The 27408-nt window shown below is 45.1% G+C and overlaps 2 protein-coding genes across 7 annotated transcripts in view; one reads left to right on the top strand and one right to left on the bottom strand.

Annotated features, from left to right (window-relative positions):
* DCAF5 (DDB1 and CUL4 associated factor 5) overlaps window positions 1-9602 on the bottom strand; it is a 67462-nt gene extending 57860 nt beyond the window's left edge. The window contains exon 1 of one of the 2 annotated variants that reach the window (XM_048948176.1): window positions 9359-9602. In XM_048948176.1, coding sequence (XP_048804133.1) covers window positions 9359-9569 — 211 coding nt within the window. In that variant the 5' untranslated portion in view covers window positions 9570-9602. Of the gene's footprint in view, window positions 1-8526; window positions 8647-9358 lie in introns of those variants that run through there. The other variant, XM_048948177.1, reaches the window with a different exon arrangement.
* A 45-nt stretch (window positions 9603-9647) lies between these two features.
* EXD2 (exonuclease 3'-5' domain containing 2) lies at window positions 9648-27408 on the top strand. Of its 5 annotated transcripts, XM_048948187.1 has the most exons (10): window positions 9648-10118; window positions 10474-10532; window positions 18321-18714; window positions 19640-19896; window positions 20960-21086; window positions 21779-22104; window positions 23676-23782; window positions 23975-24110; window positions 25018-25374; window positions 26543-27408. In XM_048948187.1, exons 3-10 carry the CDS (start codon window positions 18376-18378, stop codon window positions 26757-26759), a joined length of 1866 nt encoding a protein of 621 aa, XP_048804144.1. In that variant the 5' UTR covers window positions 9648-10118; window positions 10474-10532; window positions 18321-18375; the 3' UTR covers window positions 26760-27408. The 5 variants fall into 5 exon arrangements, with proteins under 5 accessions (XP_048804144.1, XP_048804143.1, XP_048804141.1 ...); XM_048948186.1 differs by lacking the exons at window positions 9648-10118; window positions 10474-10532 and adding an exon at window positions 13990-14361; XM_048948184.1 differs by lacking the exons at window positions 9648-10118; window positions 10474-10532 and adding an exon at window positions 17923-18055.

Raw genomic sequence — 27408 nt, 5'->3', positions numbered from 1 at the left:
GCTCTGTACCACTGGTCAGTGAATAGAGATTAAGATAATTTCAATTCACAGTGGACTTATTGTGCACACACACCAACTGGGCAAGATGCAATGCTCAACGCTTTCCAAAAGCACTGGAACTACTGTGCAAAGTCGTGATGACTCTGCAACACTCTCCAAATGAGATTAACTGTGTATAACTACATGATAGTAAGCATATACCAATAGCAACAGGTTTACTAATGTTACTACATTAAAAAAAAAAAAAAAAAAACAAAAAAAAAACAACTAGACATATGGGATCTCTGGAAAGCACCTTAGCACCAGGCTCTTCTAGGGATTTTCCAGAAATTAAGTCCCACTTATCCATGACTTTGCAATTTTTGTGCTCCTGATGTCACATGACCTGAAAACTACCTTTTAGAAAGTTTCAAAGAAAGTATTTCAGAATTCTGCTAAGAAAGTCAAGCAAAGATGCAAGAGATTCCTAAAAAATACCAACACTGATTTTCAATATTAAATATTACTTAAATATATTTAACTACACAGAATTCAAATGCAGCCTACCAACAAGTTTAGAACGGCAGTGGCAATCACTTTCTGGTACTGCTTTCTTACGTTATGATACCATCAGTAATGTTTGAACAAAGTTCAGAAGTTTGCTAATGACAAAAAGTTGCAAGTATTTGCAGGTGTGGATACAAATAGAAGACCATTTTATAGGTTTCTTGATCCTTTAGCACTCATAAACCAAACAGTTAATAGCATATTGGAGGCTCTCTCCTACTGGGCCATGTAGTTGCTCATTGAAATCCCAATAATTCAAACTGTGAAAGTTGACAATGTAACTATGAAAGTGTCAGAAAGTAAATTTGACATCCACAAAGAGGGGAAAGATCCACTTTCTTCTTGCTTCAATACTCCTGTTCAGTGAACAGTGTTTTTTCAGTGGAAAAAAAAGTGTACGTTTGTGTGACCCAGATGAGAATGTCCCGCCACAGCCACTTCTCAGAAAGGAATCATATTTTAAAAGACTTAATTAGCCAAGTGCTTCTGTGTTCATTATAGGTCATACCTGCTCCTACATGTGAAATGGAAGTCAGGCAGGAAGAGAACTCTGGCCAAAGAAATACTTGTGGTCAGCAAGGCTAAAAAATTTATCACCTTTCCACATCACTTTGAATGTAGAGGAGTATTCCAATTATTATTTTAAAAATAAATAAATAACAAGAATACATGAATGAAGAACAAATACACATTTCTTCTCCTACCCCGAATCACTGGAATATTTTGTTAATGTTTAGTGTTTGCTGTCTTGATGAGACACAGGCAGGACAGAGGACGCACAACATAGCTAAAAATAAAGCTTTCATTTAAAATCTTCGGACAGATATCCTGAAATAGACTTCCAAATAAGTAAACACTGTGTTCACCCTTGACAATTTTCTGGCTCCTGTCGACCCAAAGAGGACCTCAGGGAATAATTAAAAACCCTTTTACTGTGCGCCCACTTCAGAATGGTTTCCCATGGTGCCCTCCCAAGAGTTTGGGAGAATAAAAGTAAGAACAGCACTCCAAAACAAAACAAAACAAAACAAAAACAATGTTTTTAAGTAGCATAGACACAACGTGCCTACTTTAAATAACCAAACTGATCCTAAATGACTTAGCATGGCACATATCTAAGAACAAACATTTCACTACCTTCACAGTCTCAAAATCAAAGCATTCCAATTTTGCCCCACTTTTGGGCTAGTTCTTCCCTAAAACATTCCCTGAACTGGCTACTTTCAGAACAGGCAATCTGTAAATTCACACACAGTTAACTCTGGAAGAGAATTCTACTCCCATAGTAGTCTACCTGAACTGATTTAGTAGTTCTCCTCAAAAGTTTGAAGGAGGCCAGTGCATACCCTTGCTGAAAGCCAATCTAGTCTTAACAGGACCTGCATAGCTTATGGAACACTCTTGAACTCTCACATGTAGAGATAAGCACTAAAAAAATAAAAATAAAAAATAAAATTAAAAAAAAAAAAATCAAACCACTAAGAACTTAAACTGCAGTTTAAGTGCATTAACCTTATCAGTTGCAGACAAAGCTTAAGACATTACAGTTTTTTCTCCTGTATGCCTCTTCAGGCCCAGTCACTGAAGAACCCACATGGCAAGTGTGCAACAGTTCTGAATAGGAACATAAGATTATGCTTATTGCTTGTATCTGCTCAGGAAGCTGCAAGAGTGACAGAAAGTATAGAAGGTATTTCAAGAAGACAATCACAGGCAAAATGGCAGACTGCCTGAATTACTCCCAGTAGATGCAAATACTCTTAAAAAAAAAAACAAAACACAACCAACTCCACTGAGGTAGACTTCACCACCCTCCTTAGGCCGCCTATTTCAGTGCTTCATTATCCTTGCCATAAGGCAGATTATCCTAATAGCTAGCCCAAGGGTACAGTTTGACGTGACACATAATCCCACTCCCCCTTGCCATGTGTGCCCTGCTGTTTTCTCTCCCTCAAAAACAGCAGCGATGTAGCCAGCAAGTAAATACCTTCAGGTTGACCTGATGGAAAACCAAACTTCAGACAAACACCCTCTCTCTATTCCTCCCCCATCCAGATACTTCAGTCAAACTTGTTTATGACTTTAACCCATACAAGTGCCACATTACAACAAGTGAGAGGAGAGAGAGAAAAAAAAAAAAAAAAAAAAAAGCAAATGAACTACAGGATGAAGAGGAGAGGGGAAAAAAGGCTACCCCTGTTGGATGTAGACATGAGTTACAGCAGATTAAGATCAAACCACACCCTAAATTCTTCCTTGCTATAACTCATGACAGAGTTTTTGTCTTATTCCCAGTGGAGAGAGAGAGAAGTTTACAACTTTATGCAACAACAATTAAAGCACTTTTATATGTTTTAAGACTTCTCTTTCTAGCCAGCTTTCCTTTCACAGAATCACAGAAACACGAAGGTTGGAAAAGACCTACAAGGTCATCCAATCCAACCATCCACCTTTCACCAATAGTTCTCACTAAACCATGTCTCTCAACACAAAATCCAAAAGTTCCTTGAACACCTCCAGAGTTAGCGACTCCACTGCCTCCCTGGGCAGCCCATTCCAGTGCCTGACCACCCTTTCAGAAAAGTAGTATTTCCTAACATCCAGCCTAAATCCCCCCTGGCGCAGCTTGAAGCCATTCCCTCTGGCCCTGTCACCAGTTACACAAGAGAAGAGGCCAATCCCCATCTCACTACAAGCTCCCTTCAGGTAGCTATGGAGAGCAATAAGGTCTCCCCTGAGCCTCCTCTTCTCCAGACTGAACAATCCCAGCTCCTTCAACCGCTCCTCATAACCCTGTGCTCCAGACCCCTCACCAGCTTTGTCACCCCTCTTCGAACCCGCTCCAGGGCCTCAATGTCTTTCTTGCAGTGAGGGGCCCAAAACTGGACACAGTACTCGAGGTGCGGCCTCACCAGAGCTGAGTACAGAGGGACAATCACTTCTCTGTTTGTGCTGGAAACACTATTTCTAATGCAGGCCAGGATGCCATTGGCCTTCTTGGCCACCCAGGCACACTGCTGGCTCATGTTCAGCTGGGTATCAATCAATACCCCCAGGTCCATTTCCTCCACGCAGTCTTCCAGCCACTCCGCCCCAGTCCTGTAGCACTGCCTGGGGTTATGGCCAAAGTGCAGGACCTGGCATTCAGCCTTGTTGAACCTCACCCCATTGACTTCAGCCCAGCTATCCAGCCTGTCCAGATCCCTCTGTAGGGCCTCGTTACCCCCAGGCAGAATGACACTTCCAGCCAACTTGGTGTCATCTGACACCAACATCTGAGGGTGCACTCAATGCTCTCATCCAGGTCGTCAATAAAGATATTGAAGAGGACAGGCCCCAGCACTGACCCCTGCGGAACACCACTCACGACTGGTCGCCAGCTGGATTTGACTCCATTCACTACCACTCTCTGGGCCTGGCCTTCCAGCCAGTTCCTTATCCAGCCAAGAGTGTACCCATCCAAGCCTCGGGCTGCCAGCTTCTGCAGGAGAATGCTGTGGGAGACAGCGTCAAAGGCTTTGCTGAAGTCCAGGTAGACCACATCAGCAGCCTTTCCCTCACCTAGCAGACGGGTCAGTAGATCACAGAAGGAGATCAGGTTGGTCAAGCAGGACTTGCCCTTTGTGAACCTATGCTGGCTAGGCCTGATCCCCTGGTTGTCTCACACATGCCACGTGATCTCCTTCAAGACAATCCGCTCCATAACCTACCCTGGCACCGACGTCAGGCTCACAGGTCTGTAGTTCCCTGGGTCCTCCTTACAACCTTTCTTGTAGATGGGAGTGATATTGGCAAGCCTCCAGTCTTCTGGGACCTCAACAGTCAACAAGGAGTGCTGATAGATAAGGCAAGACTGAACAAAATCCTCCTTTCAGACTTCCATTTTCTTATACCTCTGATCACTATTCATAACCTTCTCACTCTCCTATGAACATTCTCAAATTAGGCCACATCTTTCCCAAAATTCAGTGCCCAAAATGGAGCACTGAAGCCCCATTAGGGCCTAACAGTGCAGATCCATTACTTCCCTTGCTTTATCATATCTAGCATTAGTTATGCTGCGGTCTACCATCACATTTGGATTCTCTTCTGTATGACTACTGCCAAGTTTCCATGGTGCAGTTATAGAGTCGACCATTTTGAAATATTCTGCACTGGTTCCTATCAAACTGCATGCCATTTTTTCCAGGTAATATTTTAATTTTGAATCCAATTCTTATCCTCTGAAATTATTGCCACCTTTCCAGGTACAACCTTTAATTCTTTTTTAATTTTTCAGACATTAATGATAATAATATGTAGAAACTGGATCTAAGATGACTCCTCACTCAGAACTCTATATAAAAAAGGCTAAGATCAGGAATAACTAATTAAAACATACTTGATACACAACTTCCTTAACTCAGAATATTCCACTATCTTTGTGTCTGCTGTGCTGGGCTCATATTCTTTAGGATTCACCTGGCAACCAAATGACAGATGAACTACCAGCACTTGCTTACAACCTACAAATTTACGATCATGGAGAAGCTATTAACTTCTACATTATCTGGGAAGGCGAGGGGGGAGGAAAAGGTGGAGAGAGGGAGAAAAAGAACACATGCATGGATTAAATGAGCCTCAGATTACAGCATTTCCAGAGGGTTATCTTGAAAGTACACTTTGGGCGGGGGGAAGGGGGAGGAGGTTCTGATAAAGATACTTATGTTTCTAAGAGATAGCACACATGAAAAATGACTGTCAGATAAACAAATAGGAAGACTCATCCACCAAACTTGAGGATGAGGGAAAGCAAGCTTATTAGACAAACTAAATAAAGACTTTTTTAAGTTAAATTGCAAAGGAGATGCTTGGCATATCTGAGGGAAGAAATCAGCTGCTTATCGTTGCATAGTGAATTTAATTTCCATGCACTGACAGTCGTGTTTCTCAAACTGTTAGCAAAAAAAATAAAAAATAAAAAATAATACCACCACCTAGTACATAAAAAGTTGCAATGAGACACTGTGTCCAGTTAAATCTTTCAACTCCATCCAGCAGCTAGTTTTAACAATTTCAGTCCCAGCTACACATTTCTTTTATGCAGAGCTTTCTTTTTCCCTTGTGTCATTCTACAAATAGGTCTTTTCTACTTGTTACATTGTCTCCTAAGTATCCACTTCCTCTTTTCATTTCTCTTAAATTCATTTCCTTATGCCTGTCCCTTACAGCACTCCTGCCCCAGAACATCAGCCTTTCTTTTTCTCTCCTTCTCTGAAGTGAGACAAGTTCCACGCAGGCAGAGCAAAAGCCTATAGGCTGAAAGATCCTATCTAATTTGCTGACCTCAACTTTTTTTATAGTGCCCAAAATGGCCAAATGCATCCAGAACATAGGAATTTTGCAAACAAAACAACAAATACAGTGCTATTCAAAACCACAGTTAGAAACAAAATTAGTTACTATTAAATGTGAAATCACTAATACAAGATTTAATGAGGTTAGGATACCAAGAACTCCTAAACATGCTTCCAAAAGGCTAGCTGAAACTTGTCTACACTGAAGTTCACTCCAAAATCCTAACAGGAAAACTATCTGTAATGTAAACCCTGTTTAAGCAGCTTGAAATGTTTACTGAAACAGTAATCATTAGCCTTACAGACTTGCTTCTGGGAGATACTCAAAAAAAGAAAAAGTGGGGACACATACTCAAGAAAAGCATTCCAGACAATACAGATGAGAACAGCACTAATTTGGATGCAGGCTAGTATTTAAATGCAATCAGTAGAGCCAGTACCAATGCACTGTACGTTATTAAAACAGCTCCAATGAGGTTTAAGCTGTTAACAAGTCAATTAGCTGAGACAGATTCCTCAATGTTGGGAATATACATATTACTTAAAACTGAACAATGGAAAAGACTGCTTGCACTCCTCCTTTTCACACACTCCAGTATCCCTGTTAACTCTCTTAGCTGCTACAAGCGCAGATGGGAGTATCTAACATCTCATCCTTACCTCAGCACACTGACTATTTTGGGGGAGGACAGACCCACATGCCATCTATTCTAAGGCTTTATCTACATTTGGAAGTCTTTTGAAGCAATACTTCCACAAAACCTTCAGATTAGAGGCAGCTTATACCACTCCTTCATCTTCCTTCTGAGCACCCCTTCTCATTGCTTTTGCCATTTCTCAGCATTTCACAATTAAGTGCGACTCTAAAAAGTAGTGTTTGGAGTGTAATATCAACAAAGCCTGTACTTACAACCACAAAATTTAAGAGCATCCATAAGTCTTTTGCCTTTTAACTTTTTATTCTTGAATGAGGAACAAAGAACCTGCCTGTTTTTGCTATGTCACATAAAGCATTCTAGATCGTGTGGTCACAGATAAGGCAAAACTTCATCAAAAGCAGTTACCGTAATTAGGACCTTTCATTTTCTCAGGGCACCGCTGCAAGGTCAGGCTTAAGGTAGTCTGCTCTTAATTACCCCAAATACATTCACTGCTAACACAAGTAACTTAAATGAATGAGGGGAGGAGAAGATGCTTAACTCCCCCCTCCTCTTTTATTTTTTTTTAAGAATATTTTCTTATTACTTAGCCATCTTATGAGTTTTGAAAGGTACCATCTCCTATATACTGAGGGAAATGTCCACAATATGAATCTTTAAAGAAGTTGAGAAATCAAGAACCGGACATGGTTTGAAAGTCTTCCTTTCATCACTTCTTCTTTACACATCCACCTGATGGGAAAACCACCTCCATTATCTTGCTGCCCCTATTTTGACTCAGGCAGTTGGACAAAACTAATTCCTGAAGACCCTTCCAGCCCTCAACTTCGCTTGCTTCTACCTAAAGGATGGATGTCAACAAAGCTAAGTGCATCGGTGATATATGACAAGACTTGAAGTGCCTCACAAGACTTTCTTAAGCAAGAATTGAAAACTCTGATGGCTTTTCTATCACTTACTACATACAATAAAAAAAGAATAAGATACGTGCTCTTCGTAGCACTTTTGAACAAGAAATGCATAGCCTGCTGCTGGAAAAGGACCAGTATAAACCAGCATGCCAGATTTAGCACATCTGAGAGCTTTAGATTAATCAGTACTTTCCCAACACAAAAGCACACATATATACATTCACATGACAAACGGACCCATGCTTTAAAAGTTGTGAACACACATGGACACAAGATTCCCCAAGTAATGCTTATTCCAAAAGTCACCGGACTTAGACTTCAAAGTTTTTTCAATTAAAAAAGTCAAATTGAGGAAGGTCTTGGTACATCAGATGGACTCTACAGTGATACGCTTTGGTGCTTTTATTTCATCCTAGCTGATAACAGCCACGCTAACTTTCCACTAATCCCGATGTTACTCCCGGAGCCTTCCCCGCTACCTTTGTGTGTCACATGCTGCCCTGCCCAGCAGATACAGACGGGGCAGCGCACAGCCTCCAGCCGTGCCTTTACCCACTCGCCCAGCCCTGCCGCTGCTCACAGCCCACCCACGGGAGTCTGAGCAGTACGGCGAGCTGCCGCCCGAGGCCGTCACCCAGAGGGACAGACCGCTCCCAACAAAGCTGCCGAGGCCTTGCGCCCAGGAGCCGGGCGACTCCCCGACCTGTCGTCCCGCCAGGCAGCGAGCCTAGGCCGCGGGAGGGCGGGCAGGCCCCGGGCACGGGGCGGGGGGGCTTCCTCCGCCCCCTTCCCTGAGGGCGACGGGCTCCTCCGCGGCCTGCAACGGACGCCGCGCCGGCGGCGGCCTCAGGCGGGCCGGCGGCCCCGAGGGGCCGTGCCCCGGTCCAGGCCGGGTCCCCCACGGGAGCGTCGCCGCCCCTCGAGGCCGGGATAGGCCCTCGATTCCCCGGCCTATCGCTGCGAGCCGCCCGAGGAGAGCGCGGCCTGCAGCGCCCGGCCAGGCCCCGGCCTGAAGTTGCCCGCTTTCCGCCCTCACCCCCGCGGGCCCGAAGGCGGAGAAGGAGGAAGAAGCACCTGCGCCGAACGCTGCCAGGGTGGGGGGAGGCGGGCGGGCGGCTGCCGAGCCCCGCAGCCCCTCCCCGGCGGGGAACGGGGTGCGAAGCCCCGCAGCCTTCCCCCCTCGTTGCCGCAGCTGATGCCGAGCCCTCGCCGCCCTCACCTGACAGCATCCCGCTTCCCCCAGCCCCGCGGGCGGCGGCGCAGCCCTAACCCCCTCCCCGAAAAGAAAACATCGCCACGAAATAATCCCCCTGCCCGCAGCACCCTGAACGAGAGGAAGGGGGCAGGGGGAACCAAACAAATGCTCCTCTCCTTCCCCAAAAGATGTGGAGGGTTGGGGGTGCCGGGGTGCCAGTCCCCACGCCCCACTGCACCCCTCCCCGCACTCGTCGGCCACCACTGCTGGCCCCACTCCTGGCAGCACTGACCAACGTCACTCAGTTCCCCCAGCACTTCTATGTCCCCTCCCCAAATATATATATATATATATATATGTTAATATATAAAAGGGGGTAAACCCAAAGGATCCAGGAAATAAAAGGACACCCCTCAGTCTCCCCTCTTCCCCCTACCCCCACCAGCGTCTTGGAAACACTCGCGTCAAAACTTTGTCCAGGGCTGCCCCCCTCATCCCCCTCCCCAACTATAACTGCAGCATTTAAAAGCTGTCAACCATTTTAGGTCCCCACACGGGATGCACAGTTCTGGGCCGGCTCCGGGCACGGCTGCGGGCGCCGCGACCACCCCCCCCCCCCCCCCTCGGCCGAGGGTAGCGGCCGGGGAGGAGGATGCTTCGCGGGGAGGGGGCGGTGGGAAGGGGGCGAGGGCCGGGGAGCGCCCGCTTTACCTGAGACCAGCCACTGGCCTCCATTGTTGGAGAATTCAATGGCATTGACACAGCCGAAGTGGCCCAGGAGGTCCTTCTTGTAGAGGTTCCTGCAGCCCCGCAGGCGTCGCCGCTGGAAGTCGTGGGTGAGCAGGGGGTCCCCCTCCAAGCCCCGCTGGGACAGGAACCCCACCACGGAGCGCATGCTGCCCCCCCGGCCGCGCCTCTTCATGCTGCCGCCGCGCCGCTCCTTCCCCGCCGCCCCTTCCCCCGCCGCCGCCGCCGCCTCCCCTCCCCCGCTTCCCCCCTTGTTATGGTTATGATGATTTTTCTTTAGCCAGCCATGGCAGAGAGGTGTTAGACACTCCGCCGCTTCCTGATCCCGCTGGCTCCTCCCCACTCCCCTCAGCAGCTGATCCTCAGCTGCAACCCGCGCCTCCCCGCCGCCGGCCCGGCTCTAACGTCGCGCCGCCGTTTTTAACTCCGTAGCGGCGCGGGGGGGCGCCGAGAAACTCGCAGCTCTCGGGATCCGCGGCCGCTCTCCGTGCGAGGCTCCCCACCGCCAACGGGCAGGTGCCACTGCGGGTGGGCGCCGCTCCGAGTCGCTCATCGCGGCGCTCCCCTGTCCTCTTTTCGAGTCCCACTCCCCACCGCGTCGCTTCTGGAAGCCGGCCCGGCCGGAGGAGGCGATGAGCGGTCCGTTCCCCCCACACCCGCTCCGTGCTGCTGGCCCGAGGGGGAAACCGAGGCACGGCCGAGTAGGAGCTGGAGGGGTGTGAGGGTAAGACGCCCACGTGTGCCCTCCTGGAACTGGGCTTTATCCTCCCCTAACCTTGAACAGCTTCTGTGAGATTTCCAGCAGTGTGTCTGCAGGAACTTGTTGATTTTAGTTTCTGTGGGCAATGCGAGGTGTGGCTGCTTGCCTTCTCCATCCTCCCCCTACTCAAATGGTGATGAGAGGGGGGTGCCCCTTGTGCTCTCAGGACTCTGCTCCAGAGGAAGCAAGGGTGAATCTCGTTCTTCTTAGCAACCCTAAAAGACAGACAGTTAAAGAGGTGGAACTGAACTGTGTTGTGTTGAACTGTGTACTAAATGGGTTCATAAGGAAAAACCATGTTCTTTGTTCTCCTTCACAGGACTGCGTCTTCCACGTTTAAGTCCTGATACTGTGTGGGGGCAACAGGAGCATCATCTGGTAAGTGGTTCCTGTCCCACACACATAAGGTATGTAGTCCCACAGTTGCAGTATGAAACTGTCAGGTCTGGATTTTCCCACAGGTGCCTGAGAAGCAGCACCTAGGGAAGGTGTGGTTTGGGAAGGTGAGAAATTGGCCTGACAGCCATGACCTGCCCTGCGCAGCACTGTGCCCACTGAGAACTGGGAGTCCCCAGACTTTAAAAAAACAACAAACCAAACCCCTTCCTGATACAAACTGTGATGTGACAGCAACAACTGGTGCTGCTGGGATGTTGCCATGTTCAGGGGCTGCTTCTCAGCAGGAGCTTAAGCAATTTCACTAGAGAAAATTGGGTGCTTGGGGAAAAAACAAAAAAACAAACAAAAAAACTACACCTGTAAGCCATGCTTGCTTAGTTGACATCACTATTGCCTTGCTTTTAACAAAGTAACAAACATTCGGCTTCTAATGGAATTTAAAAAACCACTGAATGCCTCTTGTATTTCAACTTTTCCATGTGTTATAACAATAGGCGTAAAGATCAGAACTTAAAGGTTAATTAAAGACACAATAACCATATAAAGGGAATATCTATACAGTCTGTGAAATGTTTTCTGTTGGGATGATGGTTAGAAATGTTAATATGGAAGTGGAAACTGAGAACACTGTAGCTGAGCTGCTCAGTTCCAGCTGTGGAGAGCCAGCTATTGCAGGGTAAGGTGTGTAGGGAGGCAAGGGCCCTGTCTGTCATGATTTGTGTTTATTACCCTAGCTGCAGGCACAGGTGAATTGTATTGGTATAAATCCTACTTTGTTACTCTTTTGCCTGCATGCTATGAAATTCAACAGCATTACAATTACATCCAAAACTGTTGTTTATTTCTAAATTCCCAGTTTAGTGATATTATATTTTTCTACCTATGAACTCTGAAGTGTCTCCAGCAGTTTGTATTTCATCCTCTCCTCTTCCAATGCAGCTTGCATCACTGTATGATCCGAGAGCCTTCCAGAAATACATTACGTAATGTGGCTGTCACTTCTGTCACATGTGGTTCATTTTCTCTCCTTTTCTGAATTATTGGGTAGGTCAGGTATTTTTTTGTTTCTATGCTGAAACAAATAGATGTAAGAACTTTTCATTTGTGATACGGCATAATAAAATCTCCAGAGGTTTTCCTTCATGTACTGAATCTAGTCTCTAGGAAGGCTGTGAACTTTCATGGTCAGATGTAAATAAATTAAATTACTTCCTAAATCTCCATTGCCAGGATTTTCAGGAAAGATTTCACTGAGGCTTTTTAGTCACGTATTTCAGGAGTCAGAAAGAAATTATCATGTTGTCAGAATTTGAAAGAAAACCAATAGCAGACTGCCTGCCTTTTTTGCTAAATGCAATATTGTTTCAAGACCTTATAGATTAAAACTGTGCTGGTAGGTGTTTCTTTTGCATTGCATTCTGATTCCCTTATTTAAATTAATTTTGAAAATATTGAACACTTAAAATCATTGTGACCTGTACTGTAGTAGTATTTTTCTCTGAAAATAACATGTTGCTGTGCTAGTGCCTGAATGCTGTAATCTCATCAAAATGTTTGGACAATGGGTCTGAATCATGCTGGAGTGACATCAATGAAGTGCCTTTTTCTAGCTCAGTGAGAAACTTCTGCAGCTTGGAATGGAACAGAGGTATGGACAGTACTTTTTAAAACCAACTCAACTTCCACAAATTACTGTTTTGTGGGACATATTTTAATGTAGGGAGCTGTAGTGGGACTGTCTGAATACTGTGGGCCAAACTGGCCTAGGTTAGGCCAGGCTGCAGTTTGACAAGATAGTTCAGGGCCTGTTTGTACTGACTGCTGAAGCAGCTGAATTTTGTAGGATGTTTGTAGTCTCCTCCATGCCTCAAAAGCAGCATGAAATAAAGCACAAAAATGTTTTGATTGTAATTTTAACAAGTGGACAATACAAAGGAGGAGCCAACTGAAAAGGAAATGGGAGATAATGAACAGGGAGTGACTTTCTGTGGAGGCTCTTGGAAATGTAGATGAGTAAACAATGTTTGATGCAATACAGGACAAGGAACTATCAGAATGTTTCCAACAGAGAAGTGATGTGGTCAGAGTAATTATCTACATAAATAATCTTAGGCTGTGGTTTCAAGGTTGCTAATTCTAGGCCTGTGTACACCCAGATTTCCCAGCACTTCTAAATAGTCCAGACCAGGTATGGCCATGCTGTCACATTGTCCTCACATCAGTTTGTGCCCGTTCTACTGTTTTTCCTCTGCCTCTGCAGGGACTGACAATACCAGATGTTGTTTGAATGTCTGCCGGTACAAAATTATCCCATCAACATTTCTACTGATGAAATTTAAATTGGCAGAATGAGTTACAATTGAATTAGTGGTTTCCATTTGATGGCTGTGGTGTATTTGATCGTTAATGGGAAGGCTATAGTCAGCTTTACTGTATTGTCAAATCATGGAATTTACAGCTGTTAAAGGCTGTTGTGTTATGAGCTGAGCTGGTTAATGCTGGAGGGAAAGGTGTTTGGAGCAGCTCAGTTATGGAAGAAAAAGACCTAAACAAAAGTCTTAGTTGTGTGGATGGATCAAAGGGCCTTGTCTTACAGGTGCCATGTACCACAAGTCTAAATTTAGGCACAGCCTGGATGCTAGAATCTATACAACCATAGCTAAAAGTTGACATAGAAGCTTGAAATCGTTGGTAGGCTGGTGGTGTTGTCCACAGATAACACAAAGAAGAGGACATCCAGGGAAGAGAAAGAACCAGGTTCTAGCTTTGAGCTATAGCGTCCTGCTAGTCATCCCCAGAGAGAGAAAATGGTTATGATTTGAGGGGAAAGGAGCAGATCTGTAAATCATCTGCATAGAGGTGGTACTTGTATTTCAGATGCGATAACTCTGGAAAAAAAACGTGGGAGGATGAAAGCAGAATACAGCTCTGTGACGCAGCGTGAGGAGAATCTGTCTAAGAACACTTGGAAGGAAGGCTAAATAGGTAAAATGAGATTTAAAGTGAAGCATACTTAATTGTGTCAGGTCAAACACAGTGAGGCTCAAGTACATTTTTTTTTTTTTCTGAGCTCTGCTGAGCCTCTGAATGGCTTTGGTTAATCCACAGTGGAAATGGAGAATCCAATGCTGGTAGTTTGATGTCTGTGGAATCAGTCTACAAATGCACCAGAGAGACAGGTAGAGAAGGAGATGGGGAGGGGTAAAGGCTTTTATTTATTGAAAACAGGCTTGGGGTCATTTATTTATTTATTTATTTATTTATTTGATGGTGGGACGTATGGGGAGATAGAAGGAAAAGGAGAGTGAGCAAAGAAGGTGATATTATATTTTAGCCATAACATTAAATAAATAAATAAATAAATAGAGTTTATTCCCTCTAGCAGAAACTAAAGCTTCTGGGTTTTTTGTCTTTTGCTTATTCATTCATTTCACAGAGCTGAAAGGTGGGAAGAACAAGCACCATTCTCCCAATCACCCCTTGGGGCTGTTCAGCTTAAGATGTAGCTTTAACATGCAGCCGAGCCTATTTAATGACTTGTAGCTTCTGTAAGGAGGATTTACTTTTCTTGGCTTTGTGCTCTGTCACTTTCTTTGTACTGGTGCTGCTACTCTTTGGACCTGTTTGTCTATCACTTTTCAGAGTTCATTTGGCTCACAGAAGTGTCCTGATGAATGCCAAAATCAGCACAGGCCAATCAGGAATGTGTAGCTGGAAGCAGAGTTCTGGGATATGTAGGGAATGTCACTTTCTCAGCAACCATTAGCTGAGGCCAACTTACTTTATCTTCTGGAACTCAGCCATTTAGGTAAGTTGATCAGCTCTTCAAGAAATGGATTTGTGAAATTCCTCTCTATTCCTACAGTGAAAGAGTAGGCAATTAATGAAGAAATATGTTGATGATGATTCATGTTAATACAGCTCATCCTCATGGGATCAATCTGGCAGCTCACACCTCTGAAAGCAGATCAGATTCTTTGCAAAACATGCAAACTCTGGCAGATTCCTTCACTGACTGAGTTGCAGTTGATTCATCCTTTGGCTGAGGATATAGTTTCACTGAGATCTGGCTCTATGGTGAGCAGTCCAAGGAGTTAAACCACAAGAAAACTCTATTTTTCCTACTAGCTTTCTGTTCACTAAATTCCTTGAATCAAACTGGCACCCATGTTTGTAGAAGTGTGGCAGCAGAAGGAAGGCTATGGGCAGAAGAGGGAAGCAGAATTGTTTTTTCAACCAGGAGCTAAACCTTTCATCCACCTTGTTGCATTGTGAAACTGAGCCTTTATGGATGTGGATTGACAGTTGATTTCAAACTGATGTCATTCTGACTTTTGACAAAAGAAGTGGTCCTACTACTTCCCTGAGATCAGCCTTATTAAAACAAATCCTACTCAGAATTACTTATTTGAATATATAGTCATGGGGTTACTAGCATCCACACGAGGAAGATAAATGACATTAGCAGTTGAAATGTGAGTTTGGCTTTCTTATGTAGCTTGGGATGGGGCCCAAATGGAGTGTTATTAATGAGCTAGTGGGGACTACATGCAGCTCTCTGCTCATTGTCTGCTAACAGCAATTTAAGTCTTGACTGGAGCCTCTTTTCTTTGATATTCCACTATCATTGATTTTCCTTTGAACACTGAGTCATTTACTGTACTCTTCCCTCTGTTAAAGGATGAGCTAATGGGATTATAAGTATATATATATATTTTTTTTTTTTTTTCTTTTTTCTGTGATCAGCATAACAAGCAAAGTCTGCTTTCCTATGGATTTGTCCTGATGTGGCACTGCTGTGTGGATTCTCTGATGTATATTAAGCAGTGTCTGCACATGCTTGCCATTTTATCAGTGGCAATTTTATTATGGTCTATCTCAAGCTTGGCTTTGCATTCCACAGTAGTCACCTTTGAAAGCTCTATCTCTTTGTACAAATTTAGATGGAATTGGGCAATGGCTTAGACATGCTTTTTTGGCAAGGAAAGGGAGAAAAAAAGGGGATCCACAGGCAGAAGAGCCAACAGACTTACTTAAGAAATCAGGCTAAAAATGAATCTTCTGGCTGCGGTCTCTGTAAAGATCTCAAATCAGATACCAGAGAGAAGAAAAAGTAAGTTTAGCTGTTTGTCATGTAAAAGCCTCAGTTACCAGCTGCAACAGATTTCCAGTAAGTAAGGTTATGCCAGTAGTTGGTGTCTACTCACTTGGTTACTTTTCCACTTGGTTACTTTTTACTCACTTGGTTCTTTTCTTCTCCAGTGTCCCCATCAAGCTTTGGGAACTTTTTTTTTTTTTCCCCTGCCAGAGCACACTCGTGCATCTGTTACTTTCATTTATTTTTACTTTAATGTTCATACTTGAATTTATCAAGTATGTAGGTAGTAAGACAAGCTGTTAAAGAGACTTGTGGTTTACAGGACTCTGTTGATGTCAGTAATGCCATAGAGAACAAAGGTTTTAGATGCAGCTAAGGATACAATTCCATTATTGTTCAAAAGCTTGGGTATTACATTGGATCTTCTCTGCAAGACTTTTGTTGTGTGATTAAATGCTAAGGCATTTAATTTCCCCCTCCTTTATGAATTTACACAAAATTCCTATCACCTTAGAAACTAAAACAAACACTTTGTAAAAGGAAAGACTGGTCTATTTCAGATTTCTAGGTGGATGTCAGTTTATTTGTAACAGCACACTTCTAATAAACTTTGCAGATTTGTTCGGATTTCTAAGTTCTTGAGAGTCTGACAGAGTTTTTACAGATACCCTTCACCCCCTAACAGGGCAGCTGGGTTCTGCAGTCTTCACAGAGGGTCTTCTTCCTGTCCCTTGCTCTTGATTACATGGTCTCTGAAGTACGTGTGTAGTGTCTCCAGATGTTAACTTTTTTCAGCCCCAGCTCAGTTCCCTGAATCTGTGCTCTTGTCATTAAGGAATGCTGGTGCTGCAGCAAGGGAGCAGGAAGTGGTCAGTCAGGCTTAACAGGAATTGTGCTAATATCCTAGTGGTGCTCCAGGTCTGTGCTAGGTGATGATGACCCTGTAAAACAAAGCAGTATATGCTCTGGAGAAGGCAGGAGAATGAAGAGGGGGGGAGGAAGAGAAGAAAAGACAAAAGAACGTCCCCATGTAACTGTGGGAACTCTCCACGACAGGCAGGCTACTCCAGCTTGTCCTCCTGTCTGTACACTGAATCATGTGATGAGCCTCAGAGTAGCAGCATCCTGCCCTGTGACCCGCATTTCAGCTCCCAGCTGTGTCTGCTACACTGGTTGGCAGGGGGTGGGTGGAGAAGCCACAGCTCATGTATGGTTGTGAGAGAGAAGCCCGTCTTTCTTGTGGGGGTGAATGAACCAGGTGGGAGTCACTGCAGCCTGGCAGATTGCACTGTTCTCTAGGCCCTGGGGAATAAATGCAAAAATGAAGACAATTTTTTTTTTCCCTGTAGAGCAAGATTGTGGGGCTTTGCAGAAGGACAGCATGCAGGAGCTGTTACTTTCAGTTAAAAGGATTTGCGTGCACAAACCAAGCAATTTGACGGAAAACAAACTTCCTGAGGTGATCCCATCAGCTGTGAGCTCTGATACCACCTCACTGTGCTTGGGCTTGGGTCTACTTCTCAGAGCAAGCAGCAGCTTAGGCTGCGACTGATCTCCCCCAAACTGAGCACTGCTCCATCTGCGCTTCCCCTGGGGACAGCCCCTGTGCTGCAGCGTTCTGCAAAACGCCAGCTGCTAGGGAGCTCTGCAACAGGCAAAGAGTAAAACAGAATGGAGTTTGCCACAGAGTCAGAGCCATCGGAAGCAATATTTCCCGTGGCCTTGGGGTCTCCTTTATGCGGATGCAAATAGCTGGGGTCTGTCAGCACATTTGGAAACAAGGGGAACTGTGAAGAAATGTGAAGGAGTGAGGCACTCTGGCGTCTGTGAGCTCCCATGAGATCGGTGCTGGGAACTTGTTTGCTGGCACTGAGGCCCAATGGTGACAATCCCTAGTAGCTGCAGCTGCTCTCCGTGTGCCGGGCATGGTGTCACGTCTCCGCAGTTCCCCACACGTGGTTCTCCCGAGCTTTGACAGAAACGATCCCTCTCTTAAACCCTTATCCCTCTCCACGCGACTTCCCCCTTTGTTTCCTTCCACCTGTTTCACACTCGCTGCTAAGCAGGCGACGCTCCTGTTTCTATTTCCCATCCCGCCTTTGTTACTCCCTTCTCCCCACCGCTTCCTGTTCCTCATTATCGCTTCGCTCCGCTTCCCCCGCGGCGCAGCCTGCCGCCTCCCCAGCAGTCCTCCCGCCCGCCGCGGGCCGCCTCCCCCGCGGCCGCGCCCGCAGGCCCGGGCGGCGGCGGCGGCACCCCCGAGACCGGCTGCCGTACAACATGGCGGCGCCCACGGGCCGCCCGCAGCCGCGGGGAAGAGGAAGCGTCCGCCTCTCTAAGCGTCCCGGTGCGCGCCGCGGCCGCCCCGCGAGGGGTTCCTGCAGCCGGTTCCGCGGAAACGCAGGTGGCTGGTGGGCCGGCGGGGCCCAGCTGGGAGCGAGGGGTAGCGGTACGCGTCCCGGGAGAAGCCCCGAGCGACCGAACATCGGGGCGCTGCGGGGGCACCCAGGGGAGCGCCGTGCTGAGCGGCGGCCGCGGGGCTTCGCCGCCGGCAGGATGCTTCCCGTGCCCGGAGCTCGCCTCGTCCAGCTACGGACGTGGGTGTCTCGGAGCTCGGAACGCGTGTCGCTACGTTGTCTCTAACGCCCGCCTCTCCTTTCTCTTTGCAGGCCATGATAAAAGCTGACCGTGCCGCTCCGAGAGGGTGAAGCGCAGGGTTACATAATGCCCAGGCAGGCGGCCGTGCCCGTGGCTCTGGCGGCCTTGCTGGGTATCGCCGCGGGGGGGCTGGTTCTGTGGAAGGCCGCCCAGCGCCGGAGTGGCAGAGCGCGCTGCGGGCGCCTGCGGGAGGAGGCGGCGGGGGAGCGGCCGGAGGAGAAAGAAAGCGAGGCGGGGGGCAGAGAAGCGCTGCCCCTGTTCGCGTCCCCCACCCTTTCCTGGGTGGAAAGGAGCCTCGGCGCAGATATAGTGATCGTGTCGGAGCGGCAGGAGTGGGACCAGGTGGAGCCTTTGCTGAAGAAGGAGCTGGAGAAGTGGCCGGTGCTTGGAATGGACTGCGAGTGGGTGAGTGATCGGAACGCCTCTCCTTTCGGTTGCGAATTGTCGTAGGAAATCCTTTGGGGAGGGGTGAGTCCTTGCCCGAATGGATACAGCTTGGTCAACCGTTGAAACTTATTATCCCTCGTGGCACCAGCGAAGTACCCGCTAACGGTGGTTATTCTCGCGTTTAAGTCTGCCGATGGTAGGGAGTTCATTCGTGTTGTATTTGTTTGCTGGGTTGTTGTGATAAATCTGGTTCTAAACGTGCGGTGATCGTTGTATGGCTCAAAAGCGCTCTGTGCTTTGTATCGTGTTTCTCTAAATGTGATTTTGTAAAAGTGGTTTGGATTTATGCTATCTTAAATCCAGCTATGTACTGGGGAAAGTATCTCTCAAAGATAATAAACCAGAATTGGAGATGTTCTTATCTACTGATAGTAGCTACAGCTCACTGGCTGTCCCAGGGAGCAGGGCTCTGATTCCGCTTGCATGTTTGCTTATGTGAACTCTCAACGCGGACTTGGAGTCATTTATAAAGCTCGACTTTGCCATTGTTTCTGGCTGGAAATTTATTCACATCATATTCATTAGTATAACCGCAGTTAAACAATGTGTTTGCCATAAGCACTTATATGGAGAGTGGCTTTGTGCTGAGGAGGGTTTAGGAATGCTGAGGAGGATTAAGCTCCCCCCCCATGGGGGGTAGGGGTTAGAGGAGGGAAATTTCTCCTGTAGGAGTGTAGCAAGAAGTAGCTGCTGTGGAACAGTAATAATAAGCTGTGGGACAGATCACTTAATGTTCAAGGGAAAAAAGATTAGATGCTTGTAACAACTCTTGACTGCATATTCTGACAAGTATTTCCCATCTTTGGTGGCCTCTTCTATAATTTGTTCCAGCTGCAGTTTTACCAGTAATGCTAAAACTCAGCCTGTGATTTTTGTCTTTCAGGTATCTGTGGAGGGAAAAGCAAATCCCGTATCCCTCCTACAGATGGCTTCTTCCAGTGGCCTTTGCATTCTTGTTCGGTTGCCCAGGCTTGTTGCCAGTGGACAGCCTATCCCAAAGACCCTCCTGGACATCATGGCAGATGATGCTGTGTTGAAAGTAGGAGTAGGATGCTGGGAAGACGCCTGCAAGTTACTTCAGGATTATAGTCTTCCAGTCAAAGGGAGTGTGGATCTCCGGTATTTAGCCATGAGGCAGCGGTGAGTGTCTGAAGACAAAGGCAGATGTTTTGAGGGCATCATTTGTATTGTTTAAATATTTAAAAGACGGTTTCTGTGTGCTGGATGATGCCAGGTAGGTATGGAGTTCTCAAGGTGGTGCACTCTCTTGGAGGGCATGAGCATTGACAGCAGCATCCCAAGAACATGTCATGCCTGTATTTTGTGGTCTGAAATAAAAGGAAACCTTCATGAGTATTAATCATGTCAGTCTTCTCCTGTAATACCTGTAAAGGCTTTTCTGAGTATCATGCTTCAGCCTGTATAAAGGCCAAGTACCGTGATATAATGCAGGCAGAGTGATCACCATGTATGCAGACGTTGAGTACGCTGCCTACTGGTATGGGTAAATATGCTAGTGGCACATAAGTGGAACTGCTGAATGACAGGATTTCTTGAAAAGTGGCTAAAACTAGTTTTAATATTATTTTATAATGACACTGCTTCCATTTATAGGTTGCAGTTGTGATGTCATTCCTCATCGATCCTAAAATAAAATGTTTTACTTTGAATATTCTTCATGTTTGCTATATGTGTGATGTTAGTGGTGTGGAGCATGATCTTGCTCACCTGGTGGTGCCTTTGTATTGTGGAGGATGGACTTCTTGTCCCTAGAAGCCAGGATTCCTCTTGAGCCATTCCTGGCTCTTGTACTCCTCAAAAAATATCTCCAGGCTTGGATTGGTTGGATTCTGTTCTAGAATCCCTGGGACACACAGTCCATCACTCAATGCCAGATCTCTCTATTTGATCAGCAGGTAGTTCAGAGCAGAATACTTCAGCCTTAAATGTTATCAGCTCCCAGCCTTGCCTGTTTTGCATACTGCAGACACTAGATAATTGCCAAGTCTAAGATGGACATTTTTGTGGAGGGGGAGGGCTTGTAAAGCTGACAGGCAGCTAGCTATATGCTGCTTGAGTGGGAGTCATGCATCAAGTGCGCTCAGTTCTGGCAGAATCAGGCTGTATGAGGCCATCCGAATTTGCATGAGTGTTTAGTTTTGTTTTTAATATGTTTGTTTCACTTTCTTTGTTAAAACTAAAGGAAGGATCTACTTCACAACTGCCTTAGCCTTAAGTCTTTAGCTGAAAAAGTCCTGAACTGCCCGCTTGACAAGTCTCCTCATATGCGTTGCAGCAACTGGGAGGCAGAAGAACTGACACAAGATCAGGTGTGTCTTCCACTTTAACTTAGTGTTTTTGGAGAAAAAGGAACTCTTTTTATGAGAGGAAAGGCAATGTAATATGGAGATTTGTGCCTTCTTTGAGTTCTGCCTCAGTAGCTTCTGTGTATCTGTGATGTGAAGTCAGTTATGGATTCTATGCCTGAGTTTCCCTCCTTTTCTGTGAAGGTGATTTTCTATAATTCTCAGTGGATTCTTGCCTCTTGCTTTCTTTTAATTCTTGAAGATTTTTAAGGCAGGATCCCTGGAAATATTTGTGCACCCAAATCCTCACTTTTTTTCCCCTTCCCATACATAGCAGTCAGAGCAGTATCAGAGAAATGCTGAAAACCAAAGCTACGTTCACCATCTGTATGCTATTGTGGTTTCCCTCATTGCTCACATTCTTCAGTCATGCTGCGGATGTCTACGATATCAGTGACCAGTAGAGGGAGTGACAGGACAAATAATCACGTTGAATGTTAGTAGGCAGTGTGTGGGAGTGCCTGTGAGCATTTCAGGCCTGACTGACCCTAAAACGTGGCATATGCAGTGGTACAAAAGTGTGACTTAACTGCCAGAGTTTTGTGTGAGTTTTGAAGAGAAATAAATCCAGCTTTGCTGGATCTAGTGTTAAAGACTGATGGTGCTTGGAAGTGTTTGCTATTTGCCAGTGTGTCAATGTCTATGCTTTCCTGCAGGTTCTCTATGCTGCTAGAGATGCCCAGGTCTCGGTGGCTCTGTTCCTCCATTTGCTGGGATTTGCCTGTCTCCCTGCTACATCTAAAGGTGAAAACTCTGTTTCCATTTGGGAAAAAGTATTGAGTAAATGCCAAGGCTTGGTGGATATCCCATTTAAAGGAAGAAAAAGTGGCAGCACAGGAGAGGACAAGAGTGGAGAGGCACGTTCTCCTCAGAAAGGAAAGAATCGGAAATCTTTGGTGAATGTCCATTCCTCTGGCAGTCAGCAAGTGAGAGATCCTCGGAGGCAAAAGCGAAAGCCTCTGGGTGTGGGATATTCTGCAAGGTAAATATCTAAGTAAATTTTACTCCTTGAACCACAGCTGAAAACTGATTGATACTCCTTGCTCTACTTGTTAAATAAAGTGGATAATCCAAGCAAGGGAGGGAAACACAAGTCTCAGCAGTCATGAGAACCAATTCCTATTTCTGTTTTCCCAGCTTTTCTTTATTGAAAGTTGGCAGGAGCACTCAGATCTGTATTAGGTCTTGAAAAGATCGAGAGGATATCTTTGTTTTTTACCTTTCCTTATAATATTGAGACACCAGGGAAAAAGTGTAAAACTGGGTAGAGCAGATCTTGTGAACAGCGTCTGCCTCATGAACTGCTCCAGTTCAGAGGTGTCAAGAGACTGAGCAGACCTGAAAGATGATGTGAGGTGCCAGGCAGTGCGGGAAGGACCATCTGTAGCAGTGACAGTGTTGCATTTCTGTGTGGGCCATGGAGAAAGGAGGGGACAGTTCTACTCTGTCCTTGCAGGGATAGCTGTTGCTGTATTTAGGTTCCCCAACCAGCAGGCTGTTTTGTAGGGCAAATCGTAAATTCCTATGGTCTTTTGCTATTGCAAGTTTTGTTCTTTTAAATAAAACAAGTAGGAGAGGTCTCTTAGTGCAGTAGGAAACATGGAGAACCAGCATGTTTGGTTTTGTTTAGATGCACTCTAATAAAATGAATCACATGGATGTGATTTTCTGTGAAATTTTCTGTGACTACCTGTATTTAGGAAGAAAAAAACATTCATTTCAGTATTTGTTTTCTCCTTTTCAAGTTTACTGGATGACATTGTAATGTAATCTATAATACTGATTTCATTATCAGTCATTAACAATATTGTGTTGTACACAGTAAGTCCCTTCAGATTTTGTTTTTGAACTTGTAACCTGTGTCATAGCACAGAGATTGCACCTCATGGGAAGAATGAAATTTAAACAAAGTTGCATTCCAAGCTAGAATGAGATCTCACTATGTTTGCTTGTTTTATTTGTTTTTAACCATGCTTGATTTCATGAGAGATCTGTAGACTCACTGTTCATTATAGTATCTCCGGCACACTGTTCTGTTGTTCTGTAATAAGATTGGATGTGATTTCAAAAGTCATTTTCTTCCCTTCTGTAAGCATGTTTAGTTTGAATGTACTCTCACTTATGATGTTGTTAGAGCTGAAGCATTGCTGTGTGGTGGAAAGATTCCTGCCATGTCATTATTGCTTTCTTTTTTTTCCCGCTCATCCCCAAGGACATCAGCAGAAATCCTTTAGCTAGATTGCATATTTTTTTTTTTTAGTTGATAGAACTTCACTGAGTGAATATACAGTGGACTGAGCAAATACTGTGTGAATTACCTGTGCTCCAAGAGTGTTGTGGGATTTTTGTTTGTTTGTTTTTAACACTGCTCTTGGAAGAATGAAGTAATTGTTCTTCACACTTAAGTTTTAAACAAATTATCTCACTGAAACTTTAAAGTTATGGTCTTAGGTAGCTGATGCTTGATTTGCAGGTGGCTGCAGTATGGGGTGCATCACTATAGATAAATCTGTTATGCTATCATAGTTTCTGCAGTGCTGTCCTTATTTACAGAAAATCTCCACTGTATGACAACTGCTTTCTGCATGCACCAGATGGACAGCCCTTGTGCACTTGTGATCGCAAGAAAGCTCAGTGGTATCTGGACAAGGGGATTGGAGGTGAGCATACCATTTTTCCAGCTGGTGTTTGAAATACAGCACTTTTGTACTGTATTTCATTCACAGGGCATGATTTTTGGTACCCCTTTTTATTAAAAATGCTGTCCTGAATGTTTCTCTTGCTCTAACATCATTATCATAGATCTAAATACAAATTTGTCTTGAATATTCTCTTTGCCTTTACTCTTTCAGATCTAGTTAGCAAAGACCCATTTGTTGTGAAGCTGCGGTTTGAGCCTTCAGGACGTCCTGAGTCTGAAGTTGATTATTATCTGATGGTTAAAGAAAACCTGTGTGTTGTATGTGGCAAACGGGAGTCCTATATTCGGTGAGTTGTTCAGTGGGATAAGAGAAAAACACGTAAAATGGGACTGAAGTCTGCATCTAGTTTGGCATCAAGAAGTTAGTTGCCTGAAACACTCTGCTTGTTCACATCTTGGCTGGTCCACTGCTGTTTGATTGCTCCATGATCAATTACATCTGGGTAAGTTTGACACTGAACAGGCCAATCTTCACTCTTAGTGAGGAAGGAGCTGGCTTGTATATGTCTTTGTGTGGGGCTGCTGAATCATGGCCTCTGATTGATCACCTGAGGTGAGCAATGAGTCAGCCAGAGGAGCGCAGGTGAAGGCAATTCACCTGTGCTGCAGGAAGGGATGGAGCCTGGCTGCACCTCTCCTAGACCCATTTAAGAGCTGACTGCCAGTGGGGAAAGATCTCTTCTGGAGATCTGCTCCACTGGAGTTTTGTAAGTGAGCCCAGGCCAGGGTGAGTGTCCTTTACTGCTCTAGTGTAATAATTACATAAGCCAAGCTCTCAAATATACTATTATCATCTGTATATTCATTGATTGTACAGTCTTACAATTTTAATTACAGGGAGCAGCAGTATGCAAACGCATGCTGTTTCCATGGTGTGGGAACAAAATAAATATACTGCTTCTGCTAGTACTTGATCCTTAAGTTTTTGAAAGACTTATGTGACCTGAAGTCTGTGAGGTCACAACAAGAAAAACTGGAGATATACAGAAAGCTTGTGTAGAGAAATACAAGTAAGGAGTTGTGGATCCTCTTAGTGCTTTGTGAATCTTGTCCCTCATGTTCTTTGTTTTCCAATATTATCAGTTGTACTTTAGTACAACTACAGTATTGTTAGTTGTGCTTTTATGGGCCAGAAAAGGAACTGGGGAGTGGCAGTTCCAGGCAAATTTAGTGAACCCTCTGCTTCTTCTCCAGAAAGAACATTGTTCCTCACGAGTATCGAAGGCACTTCCCCATTCAGATGAAGGACCACAACTCCCATGACGTGCTCCTACTCTGCACCTCCTGCCATGCCATCTCCAATTACTATGACAACCATCTCAAGCAGCAGCTGGCTGAGGAGTTTGGTGCTCCTATTGGCTCTGAAGAAGGAGTGCGTCTGCTGGAGGACCCTCTGCGCAGGCAGGTGCGCTCCGGGGCCCGAGCTCTGCTGAATGCAGACAGCCTGCCAGACCCTCGAAAGGCAGAACTCCTACAAGGCATCAAGGACTTCTTTAACGTAGAAGCTGTGACCCCAGAGATGCTGCAGGAAGCAGCTGGTCTAGAAACCAGGTATAATAAACCCACCTGTAGATATAATATTTTAGTCATTTATGTTAGCATGTGAATTCAGGCAAAGGAAATCTACACAAGAAGCCTTGGGTAAATATGAATGAAACAAATCAAAATCCAGCAGCATTTGCAGAGCTGAGGTTTGTACATGCTGACATTTTCCTGCTAAGCCTTTAAATGAAAAAAAGATGAGACCCATTGCTGGTCTCCTTGGCATATGAAGTACCTTTCATAAAATAATGTCAAGTTAAGGGATTTCTGAATTTGAGACTAGGAGTTGTTCTGCACAGGAAAAAAAAATCCTCTAAAAGCACAATTTTATTGCTTGTGTAAACCTGAAGAGTCTGGATTTATAGTACTCTGATAAACTTCACTGGAAATCAAGGAGAGAAAGAAGATAACTGTCTGTGCTTTATCATGAGTCTCTAAGCAGACAGATAAACCCTGGATTTCTTCCTGTGTTTTTATTTTACTGTCTTGTCCCCACCCTGGTAGTGGTATGTGGACTGTAGACCTTGTGTTTTTTTTCCCCCCTCTTTCCATTTATTTTCCAGAAATCTCCATCTATTCTTACTCACCACTCATCCCTTCCACTATTTTCTGCTCCTTTTGAAGGACGTGTCAGAGTGGGAGACTGCTGGTATGATTTGTCTTTGTCTCCTTTACTCATCTTTCTCTCAGCCTCCCCAAATATCTTTTAACTAGTATCTGGTCTCTCACTGCATGAAGATATTTTCTCCTTGTTAAGCTCACTGTTGTTTGTAATGTGCCAGTGTTACATCTCAGTACATATCCAGGCAGGGAGTCCAATGGGCAGGATTGAGGCTCTGGAGCAGCATATTGTTCTTGCCTTGGAAATTTGCAGTCTGTCTCCTGAGGAGCATGTAATGGGCCTTGAGAGCTTTATTTAGTATTGCTATAAAAGAATAACACTTTCTCATTTCAAAGAACCTGGCTTCCCACTGTAGCTGTGTTCCAGAAAGCAGTCTGGCACTGAAGCAAAGTTTAATTCTCCCTCCTGGGTCCCCTCCTGGTTAGCTTACCATGTGGCTGTAATTAAACCAAGCAGCTGAAGGCATCTTAAGCATCTTGCTGTTCCTTTTAGATGAGTCAGATGGAGTCTGACAGTGGACTTGTGTGAAAATAAACTCCGCTTTTGTCCTGGCAGGATCTGCAATGAGAGCTACATGCCACATGGACTGAAGGTGGTACAGTGTTGTGCTAAAGGAGGCCTGCGCTCCCTCATGCAGTTGGAGAGACGCTGGCGGCAGCATTTCTTGGACAGCATGCAGCCCAAACATCTCCCAGAGCAGTGGTCAGTGGACCACAACCACACGAAGCTGATCCGAAAGTATGGGGAGGATCTTCAGGTCGAGCTGTCATGAAACTAACTTCCTGGACTTGTGATAGTGTCTAATAGATGTATGTAACTGAAAGTGGAAAGACTATTTTCATTTCTGTTTCTCCACTAACATCAGAGCCTGGCTTTGTGAACAGGCAGCAGTGAGTTGACATTTTACAAAGAGTTAATCTGCTGACTTGAATTTTATCGGGTGGTTAGGAATTTTTAATCCCAGGCTGTCACTGGATAGTTCAGTGCAGGAATTATACGCCAAGGGAATTTTTCTGTTCTAATTGATTACTGGGAGTTATTTTCTATTCCTGAGATGTCTGGTGCCTCCAGACCCTCTCTTTTAACATAGAGCACAATATGTGAACATTTCCAGGTTTTCAAGAGATAGATGTGCACCTTGGCTGCACCACCAGCATCTCCTGATAATAAATCTTTCTTTGCTTTCAGTGCAGTTGTACTCAAGTGAGTTCTTCCTGGAGAAGATGCCCCACTAGAGAGAGATTCCTTGTTTGGAAATAGCAAAGAAATCTTACTGTTTCGTTTTGTTTGTTTCAGATTCTGCAAAGTCTTTGCAGCACTGCAATAGGCCTCAATGAGTATCTTGTTGCCTGAGGAGAAGTGATACTGTTTGATTCTGGCAGCGTGGAAGCATCTATGTTGAGTCTTTTTTTTTTTTTTTT

This window comes from Lagopus muta, chromosome 6, assembly GCF_023343835.1.
Source record: "Lagopus muta isolate bLagMut1 chromosome 6, bLagMut1 primary, whole genome shotgun sequence".
Classification (NCBI taxonomy): Eukaryota; Metazoa; Chordata; class Aves; order Galliformes; family Phasianidae; genus Lagopus; species Lagopus muta.
Note: the sequence above shows the minus strand (reverse complement) of the source record. Positions and strands in the feature narration are given on the sequence as shown.